Here is a 10,000-nt window from a genome sequence, read left to right on the forward strand (position 1 = left end):
TGCCATTTGGAATGAAATCAAGAGAGGAAGAGGATGCGAATCAAGTATAGAAGAAAAGGTAAAAGGTGCTGATAGAGAAATGGTAATGGAAAAGGCGGCGATAGGAGGAAGATGGGCAGGGTATTTTAGGAACTAGCTAAATGTGAAGGAGGTTAGGGAGAGAAATGAGGTTGCAGTGGGAGGCGTTAAGCCAATGGCAATAATCAATGAGTAAATAAGAAAATATGAGGTGAAAACAGTTATTAAATGTCATGCGGAGTGTCTAAAAAAGTGATGGTGGACTGGCTGGTGAGGTTGTTTAATGTTTGTCTAAGAGTAGAGTGTCGGAACACTAGAAACGTGCCTGTATGGTTCCATTTTACAAGGAAATAGGGAACAAATGTGAGTGTAGTAGTTTTAGAGGGATCAGTTTGTTGACTATAGTTGGGAAGGCTTATGGGAGGGTTTTAACCGAGAGGATTAAGAGAGGAACGGAAGGAGTAATTGGTGAAGAACATTGTGGGTTTAGGAAAGATAAGGATTGCTTTGATCAGATTTTTGTGGTAAGATAGATATGAGAAAGCTTTAGTAAAGGTTAAGGATGTTTTAAGGGCTTTTATGGATTTGGAAAAGGCTTATGCCAGGGTAGACAGAAAGACACTGTGTGAGGTTTTGTAGGTATATGGGATAGGAGAAAAGCTGTTAAGAGCAGTCATGAGATTTTACGAGAATAGTAGAGCCTGTGATAGAATTAGAAATGGAGAGAGTGAGTGGTTTGAGGTCGGGGTGGGACTTCCCAGGGATGTGTCATGTCGCCATGGATGTTCAATTTATACATGGATGGGGGGATGCGGGAGGTAAATGTAAGGGTAATGACCAGGAGACTTGAGATGGTTAAAGAAAATGGAGAAAATGGAAGATAAGCCAGTTGTTATTTGCTGACGACACTGCGCTTGTAGCAAGATCAGAGAGGGGATTAAGGAAGTTAGTGACAGAGCTTGGGAAGGTGTGCGAAAGAAGGAAGTTGAAGGTAAACATGGGTAAAAGTAAGGTGATGAGATGTACAAGTGGAGAGGATGGCAGCAAATTGGAAGTGAGTATTAAGGGGGAGAGACTGGAGGAAGTTGATAGCTTTAGATACATGAGGGAGCATGTGGCGGAAAAGGGAGGAGTGAAGGAGGAGGTAGAATGTAGACTGAGAGAAGCAAGTAAATGCCTTGATGGGTTAAAAAGTGTAATGAGAAATAGACAATTGGTAGTGGATGCTAAGAGGAAATTGTATCAAGGAGTGATTGTGCCGACAACACTGTACGAGGCAGAAACATGGAAAATAATAGAGGAAGAGCTTAAATGTGTTTGAGATGGAATGTCTGAGAAGTGTGGTAGGTATTACTAGGTTGGTTAGAGTGAGAAACGATGAGGTGGGGAGGAGAACGATGGTGGAAAAGGAGTTGGTAGATAGGGTTGATGAAAAAGTATTAAGGCGGTCTGGACACATGGAAAGAATGAGCGAAGAAAGATTATTAAAAGAAGTGAGAAGCGGCGGACATGGGTGGTATGAAGCGAGGGGATCGACCGAGGATGAGATGAATGGATGGGATGAAAGAGGCGTTGAGAAAAGGGGATGTCTGTTGAGGAAGGGAGAAGACAGAAGATAGGGGTGAATTGTGAATGGCTGTACGTATACGGATGATGCTGTGATGCATGGAAGGGAGTAGGTGGGGGATGGGGGTTGGGAAATGGTTATATGTGAATAATACTTTGACTCAGCCGGAATGGATTTCTCCCCGTCTTCTCTCTTTCTGCACGAGGTAACGGTAAGGGGGTCGCCGATTAAATTAAGCGGCTTTGTTGTGGATGTGCTGTGTCTTGTTACATTGCTTATGACCCTGTGTGATGGGCGAGATGCAGCGATGACCCGTCATCCAGGAGGAGCCAATAAATGAGGGAGGAAGGGAGGGGTGGTGAATGGGAGTGGAGCATGTGGGGATGAAATGGGTGGGAGTAGAATTATGCTACTTCCTTTCTAATGGGGAAAAATCCCTTGGTATATGTATAGATGTATTTATTTGGATTATATCTCTATCATATCAGTATCATTGTTATTATTATGATTACTATTGTTGTTGTTATCATTATTATTATTACCATTATTGATATTATTATCATTATTATTATTATTATTATTATTATTATTATTATTATTATTATTATTATTATTATTATTATTATTATTATTATTTTTATTATTATTATTATTATTATTATTATTAATTATTATTATTATTATTATTATTATTATCATCATCATCATCATCATCATCATCATCATCATCATCATCATCATCATCATCATCATCATCATCATCATCATCATCATCATCATCATCATCATCATCATCATCATCATCATCATCATCATCATCATCATCATTATTATCATTATTATTATTATTATTATTATTATTATTATCATTATTATTACTGTTGTTATTGTTCCAGTTGTTGTTGTTGTTGTTATTATTATTACTGTAAGGCCAGGAATTTAATCTAAATGTTATTTTCGTTTATTTGCATTTTTCTAGGAGATTCCTGACGCTAGGCATTATGGTTAAATTCTCACTCCACTCCGCCGTGACGTCATTAGAATGTATTCGTATGTAAGCATAGACTAGGAACCTTAGATTTAGGAGAAAAATTTCCAAACTCCAGTTCAGGATTTATGCTACATAAATGAGGAAAAAGTGAAAGAAGAGGAGTAGGAGGAGGTGGAATAGGAAAAGGAGGTTAATTAGGAGTAGGAGGAGGAAGAAGAGGGGGAAGTGGACGAGGAGGAAGATATATATATCAACGTAATCAAAGGTGAAACTTTTATATTCTGTCAAGTTTCTTGAGTACCCTCTTCAAGTGATGTGTGCTCAGGTATTCAGAACTTATGTGGAATCCCTTTTATCTACTCAGACTGTGATTCGTTTCAGTAGCGCTAATTTTCGTTCCAATTTTTGTAACCAAATGATAATCTCAGCCGAATCTTAGTTCTTTGTTACACTGAAATGCATGTGCCAGTGACGGTGTATCTCTTCCCCCTTATTCTCCTCAGTTTCCATTAGACTCAATAACCGTGTTCAAGAGAAGTTGGCCATTTTGTATAACAACTCCATCTGTCGTCAATCCTAACGACCTTCAAATATCCTTCACTTTAGGGGTACATAAAAAACGTGAAATCAAGTACAAACAACTTTATTTTTTATCATAAAAAAGAGTCACACAACTATAGACTTGAGGAGTATGGAACTTGATTAATATCGTAGGCACAAACGAAGATAGGATCTCCCTTGTCCCTCAACAGGGGACAGCAGAACTCGTTGCCACTACATCTCTCTCTGATCGTTCCGCACTGCTTGTGTTCAAGGAGGCCGGCGCATATGCGCCAAGGAGGGCAGTAGTTGGTATCCACGTAAACGATGTCAGAGTTGTAGCATCGTTCATCAACTGAAGAACATAAGAACACAAGAATGAAGGAGACTGTAAGAGACCATAAGTCCTACTCTAGCCAGTTCATGCCCCTTACCACATATCATCCCCAACCATAAAGTCTCGTATTCTTAGATCATAGCTGGCATTACTCAATGTTTGTAAACTCAGTAATTGAGTTAAGGATTGAATGAGCTGAATTTACCATTATCTAACTAACTAAAGATATAATCATACTGGGCTTCCACGGTCTTCATCAGCGTCGACCGTTGAAAGTTTGTTTAAGTGAAAAAGAACTTCGGTTACAATATTATCTCTTTCAAATATCAAAATATCTCTCCGTCATACATAGCAAAGCTGAATGATGAACTAAGAGATTGAAAACCTACACCAATGTTAGAGGTACTGTCGGAATGTTTTTAGATAGGTCTAGATTTGTTTAAGCGAAGTCAAATTGCAGTTATTAAAATGGAGGTTGGAGGGAGGGTGTGGGAGGAAAAATAGGACAATGTGATAATCCCTCAAATTAGGTTCAGTTTTCATGACCTGTAGATTATAATCATGTGACCTAACTAATGACACTGTTTCTAGACACGGGTTCGAATCCCGCACTCCTCTCCGATTGGCAATAGTGACCTTGACGAGCCCCAAGAGTCCCTGAAGTACAGAGGGCAAGGGGGACTGCTTCGGCCGCAGGTACTCAGCGCCTCCTAGCGTAGGTTCCTCCTGACGACCGTGTTAGATATATATTTTGACCATCGATCGTAGCGAATTGAATTTAAGGTTTGGGCCCAAGATTATGGTTTACTGTTAATGGTGTTAAAATGTGAAACGATCGATGTTTAGATAATTAACTGGTTTATGAATTTTGTGTGAAATAATTAGATATTTTAGATGTATGCCCCCCCCCCAAACCCCGCAGTGGTGGCATCCCCCTTCGTCATAGTAAATGTCAGTGACAAAATAGTAATAATAATAGTAACAATAATGATGATAATGATAATAGTAATAATGATAATAATAACAAAAACAATAACAATAATAATAATAATAATGACAACAACAACAGCAACAACAACAACTCACTTGGATATCCATCATCACAGCATTCATAACGACCACCACCAACATCGCAGAAGTATTTGCATCTACCAAACGCGGGTGGTATGGGCGACCTGGAGTCGGCGTGACTGACCAGAGTTGTCAAAACGCCGACCACCACCAACAACATCAGCTTCGTGCAGGTCGCCATCTTTGTTGCTGAAATTGAAAACAGTCGTTTATATTTTCTTTATACAATTTCTAAGTTCAATATGGAACAACGTTATGAAGGTTAATATACATTCAAACAAATGTTATTGTTTTTCTATTCTTGCGCCCATACCCATTATTGTGTTCACGGTGGAAGGTGGATTGCCTAATGGTAGAGAAGCAACAACTTACCTTTCCAGCGAAGCCTAAATTACTGTGAGATGACGTGCCCTTGCAAGGACTTTATACTTGACCGAGCGGACATTATTGCCAGATACTGGAGGGGAAACACCGGTATTTCCCAAAAGGGATATACCTTTATCTTACATTTATTTTTAAACCATATTACAGTACAACAATGCGGAGGTATCTAGTTAGTCTACAAAGCTCAAGTAGAAAACAGATATGTAGAATGAATATATGGCAACGCTATTTCCTCGAGCGTGAGTCGACCAAATTGACATTGGCCTAACTCCTTTGAACAGTCTTATATATATACATATATATATATATATATATATATATATATATATTGCAGTAATTCACAAGGCACACGTGAAAATAATATGCAGAAAAAAACACTGGGAAATAAGAAGCTTAGTCCGAACGTTTTCGTCTATTTAAGACATTATCAAGGAATACACAGTTACAGAGACAAAGGTGGATATATATACATAAAGTAAAAGACAAGCTAGGAACATGGGAAGTACACACACTGATTGTGAAGCATCTTGTATGTACTTCCCATGTTCCTAGCTTGTCTTTTACTTTATGTATATCCACCTTTGTCTCTGTAACTGTGTATTCCTTGATAATGTCTTAAATAGACGAAAACGTTCGGACTAAGCTTCTTATTTCCCAGTGGTTTTTTCTGCATATATATATATATATATATATATATATATATATATATACATATATAATCACATATATATATTTATATATGCATATATATACACACATATATATATATATGTATATATATATGTATATACATATACATATACATATATATAAATACATACATATATATCTATATATATATATATATATATATATATATATAATATATATATATATATATTCCCGATATAGAGGAGCAAAGCAGCCACGAGATATGGTCAAATTCAAATTGACTTAAATGAAAAGAGAATATATATACAATTTTAATTTTTGAGCAACGCAGCCCTCGCGCACGCGCGTGCGCGCACAACCACGCACAAACACACCTTAGCATTAAGATCTCCCAATACCACTACATTGATATTTCTCCCTAAACCCTCTATGCACTCATCTAATTCTATCTAAAAGATTCCCATTCTTCTACACTTTTCTCACTACCAGGCCCATGTGCACTTACAAAAGCCTACATCAATCATTCCAGTTTCATCTATTCCACATTAACCTTGAAGAAACCTCCTTCTACTCCACCACAAGCTTTCCTATCTCTTCACTTACTAGTATAGCCACCCCTTCTCTCCCTTGTCCTCTTTTCACTTCCTACATCCTCCCTTCTACACTCCCAAACTCAAATTCACCCCCCCCCTTTCAACTTGGTTTCACTCATTACCAACACATCCATCTTTCTTTTCACAAACTTATTACCTTTCTCTTTCTTTTTATGTTCATCTATATCACACCCACGCACACAAAAAGACACAAACTTTTGAGTTCTGGTTATAAAACTCCTTCCAGATCCTCTAATGCCTTTACTTATTTTAGGAATGTTTCCTTTGGGACTACAGAGAGCAGGATGTCTAGTCCTATCCTCCGTCCCGTTGGCAGCACTCGGTGGCAGCATTCTTTCTCCCCTACCACAGGGACCAGCGAAAATAGAAATGCACACTCAGAGAAGTGGTACAGGACAGTATTAATAGTAGAGGAAGGGACAGCATAACGGAGGGACAGTCGCAGTATTGTAACCTTACATATTGTAACATTGCCTATGGAAAACTTAGAGTACATCACAACACACTTACGACCAAACATTTATCCACGCCCCAAGCCGACTATCCATTATATGATCAGTGCGTGATAATGGCTAATTATCCAGAAACACATCTCCAACGCACACATACACTACATCTCCAAATAAACCCGAAAACAAATTAAATCACAAGAAATAATTATATAATAGAACTAAACATTTTATAATATAACCTATGTTTAAACATTTCATTTTTAAGAACAATAAGGCTAATATTGTAAAGCTATAAATTCCTCTCACCAAATGTGACTTCAGCATTTAAGTGGTATATAAACCACGACCGACCTGGGGAGTGGCAGTTAGGTGAACATAGATTAAGAACGATCTACGCCGCGTATTTCAAGTGCCAAATATAGGTGAGAAAATGCACAGGCGAGTTTCATTAATGTACTAGTTCACCTGTTGAAACAGCATAATAAAGTAGCATAATTTCTCTTTGAGTAGAGGTTTCCTCTAGCATTGATCTGGATCTGGTCTGTAGGGGCACCCACCCCATATAGACCCTAAAGTATCAGCTCCATGCTACTGAGCAGATTTTTACCTCACAATAACATCCAGCAAATACCCCCAGAGGGTGGTATATAGATAGATATATAAAAATGTTCCCTCCTTCCTAAAGAATAATTAATTTAAAGGATTTCAGGCAATACTGGAAGATGTCTGAAAGACCTGGCCAGACCAGACCAGAGTAGGGAGCCGGCCAAATGCCAACCTGGAACGCAGTCCTGGAAAAAAAAAAAAAAAAAAAATCCACATGACGTCAGCCAAATGGTAGAAGGCGACCTTTCCAGGAAGGGCCAACGGATTTTCCTCCTAAAAAAATGCATATTTGGTTTTTCTTTGTTTTGCCGTATGTATCGACGAGACTTAAAAAAAAATGGAAGAATATGACGTAAACATATTATGTAATCTTCCAGTTACGGTTATGCTATTTTCCTCATACAAAAGTAACAGATAAACAAATAGATATTCAAATAAGTAAATGAATATATGAATAAATATGCTATTAAATGAATAAATACCTAAAAAAGCAACTAAACAAATAGATAAATGAATAGATAAACGAATATACAAACAAATAAATGAATAGATAGTTTAATTGATACATAAGTAGATAATTAAGTAAGTAAATAAATATCCAAATGAATACGTAACTAGCTAAAAAATAAATATATAAACAAACATATTAGTAGATGAATAATAGGTAAATAAACAAACGAACAAATACAATAACAAAGAAATAAACAAATTAATAAAGAAAAGATGAATAAACATATAGATGATTATGTGACAAAATACATGATAAATACATGAACAAATTAATGAATAAATGTAAATCAGTTCTTTATACGTCGTGTGTGTTGTGTGTGTGTGTGTGTGTGTGTGTGTGTGTGTGTGTGTGTGTGTGTGTGTGTGTGTGTGTGTGTGTGTGTGTGTGTGTGTGTGTGTGTGTGTGTGTGTGTGTGTGTGTGTGTGTGTGTGTATTTACCTAGTTATATTTTACGGCAAGGGGAGCTATGCTCGTGGTGTCCCGCCTTCGTATCTCATTCTATCTAAACTGTTATTAAATTCATGTATTGTTTTTGCACACACCACTTTCTCATCTAAATTGTTCCAAATGGCATGTGCGTGTGTGTGCGTGCGTGTGCGTGCGTGTGCGTGTGTGTGTGTGTGTGTGTGTGTGTGTGTGTGTGTGTGTGTGTGTGTGTGTGTGTGTGTGTGTGTGTGTGTGTGTGTGTGTGTGTGTGTGCGTGCGTGTGTGTGTGTGTGTGTGTAAAACCTGTTCAAAGGAGTTCACCCAATGTCGACAATTTTGTTGACTCACGTTCGAAGAAACAGCATTGCCATATATTCATATTACATATTTATTTTCTACCTGAGCTTTGTAGAGTGATTAGATATCTTCGCACTGTGATAATGTTTAAATATAAATGTAAGATAAGATGAATTGTTCTTTTTTGGGGAAATAATGTTGTTCCTCCTGCGGTATCTGGCAATAATGTCCTCTCGGTCAGGTATAAAGTCCTTGCAAGGGCACGTTGTCGAGCAGTATTGCAATTCAAGCTGTGCTAAGAAGGTGAGTTATTTCTTCTCTATCATTTTGTGATGTGGTGCACCTCTAAAATTAATAGAATAACACATCCTTAAACAATCCACCCTCCATCTTCAACACAATAATGGGCACAGACACAAAAATAGAAAAAACAATAATATTTATTTGAATGTATATTAACCTTCATATCATTGTTCCATATTGAACTCAGACATTCTATAATAAATATGAACGACTGTTTTCAATTTCAGCTACAAAGATGGCGACCTGCATGAAGCTGATGTTGTTGGTGGTGGTCGGCGTTTTGGCAACTCTGGTCTGTCACGCCGACTCCAGGTCGCCCATACCACCCCCGTTTCATTGCAAATACTACTGCAAAATTCGTGATGGTCCTTATGAATGCTGTGATGGAATACCAAGTGAGTTGTTGTTATCATTATTATTATTGCTGTTACTATTATCATTACCACCATTATTGTCACTATTACTATTTCTATTTTGTCACTAGCATTCAGAAGGGTGAGGGAGGTTGGGGGCCATGCCTCTAAAATCATTCGGTGCTTGACACAAAATTCATAAACCAGTTATCTAAACATCCAACGCCTCACATCTTGGGCCCAAAGCTTAAATTCAATTCACTACGATCGATGGTCAAAATATCTAACACGGTCGTCAGGAGGAGCCTACGCTAGGAGGCGCTGAGTGCCTGCGGCCGAAGCAGTCCCCCTTGCCCTCTGTGCTTCAGGGACTCTTGGGGCTCGTCAAGGTCACTTTTGCCAATCGGAGAAGAGTGCGGGATTCGAACCCGTGTCTAGAAAACAGTGTCATTAGTTAGGTCGCATGATGTAATCTACAGGTCATGAAAACGGAACCTAATTTGAGGGATTATCACATTGTCCTATTTTTCCTCCCACACTCTCCCTCCAACCTCCATTTCAATAACTACAATTTGACTTGACTTACACAAACCTTGACCAATCTAAGAACATTCCAATAGTACCTCCAACATTGGTATGGGTTTTCAATCTCTCAGTTCATCATTCAGCTTTGCTATGTATGACGGAAAGATATTTTGATATTTGAAATAGATAATATTGTAACCAAGGTTCTTTTTCACTTAAACTTTCAACGATCGACGCTGGTGATAACGTCTTTAGTCAGATAATAGTGAATTCAGCACATTCTCCCGTTACCTCAAATACTAAGTTTACAAACACTGAATAATACCAACTATGCTCTATGAGTACGAGACTTGG

General features: G+C 37.9%; 2 protein-coding genes across 3 annotated transcripts in view; one reads left to right on the plus strand and one right to left on the minus strand.

The window, feature by feature from the left end:
- Positions 1-3,203: 3,203 nt before the first annotated feature.
- Positions 3,204-10,000, minus strand: part of LOC143028578 (uncharacterized) — a 30,092-nt gene continuing 23,295 nt past the window's right edge. Inside the window, exons 1-3 of one of the 2 annotated variants that reach the window (XM_076190901.1) lie at positions 4,838-4,857; positions 4,540-4,713; positions 3,204-3,471 (exon numbers count right to left, since the gene is read on the minus strand). In XM_076190901.1, the coding sequence (XP_076047016.1) occupies positions 3,251-3,471; positions 4,540-4,713; positions 4,838-4,841 (399 nt within the window). In that variant the 5' untranslated portion in view covers positions 4,842-4,857 and the 3' untranslated portion in view covers positions 3,204-3,250. Of the gene's footprint in view, positions 3,472-4,539; positions 4,714-4,837; positions 4,858-10,000 lie in introns of those variants that run through there. The other variant, XM_076190899.1, reaches the window with a different exon arrangement.
- Positions 8,969-10,000, plus strand: part of LOC143028584 (uncharacterized) — a 1,777-nt gene continuing 745 nt past the window's right edge. The window contains exon 1 of the mRNA XM_076190907.1: positions 8,969-9,163. Coding sequence (XP_076047022.1) covers positions 9,004-9,163 — 160 coding nt within the window. The 5' untranslated portion in view covers positions 8,969-9,003. The remainder of the gene's footprint in view (positions 9,164-10,000) is intronic.

Source organism: Oratosquilla oratoria, chromosome 9, assembly GCF_046742065.1.
Source record: "Oratosquilla oratoria isolate Oo_2021 chromosome 9, ASM4674206v1, whole genome shotgun sequence".
Lineage (NCBI taxonomy): Eukaryota > Metazoa > Arthropoda > Malacostraca > Stomatopoda > Squillidae > Oratosquilla > Oratosquilla oratoria.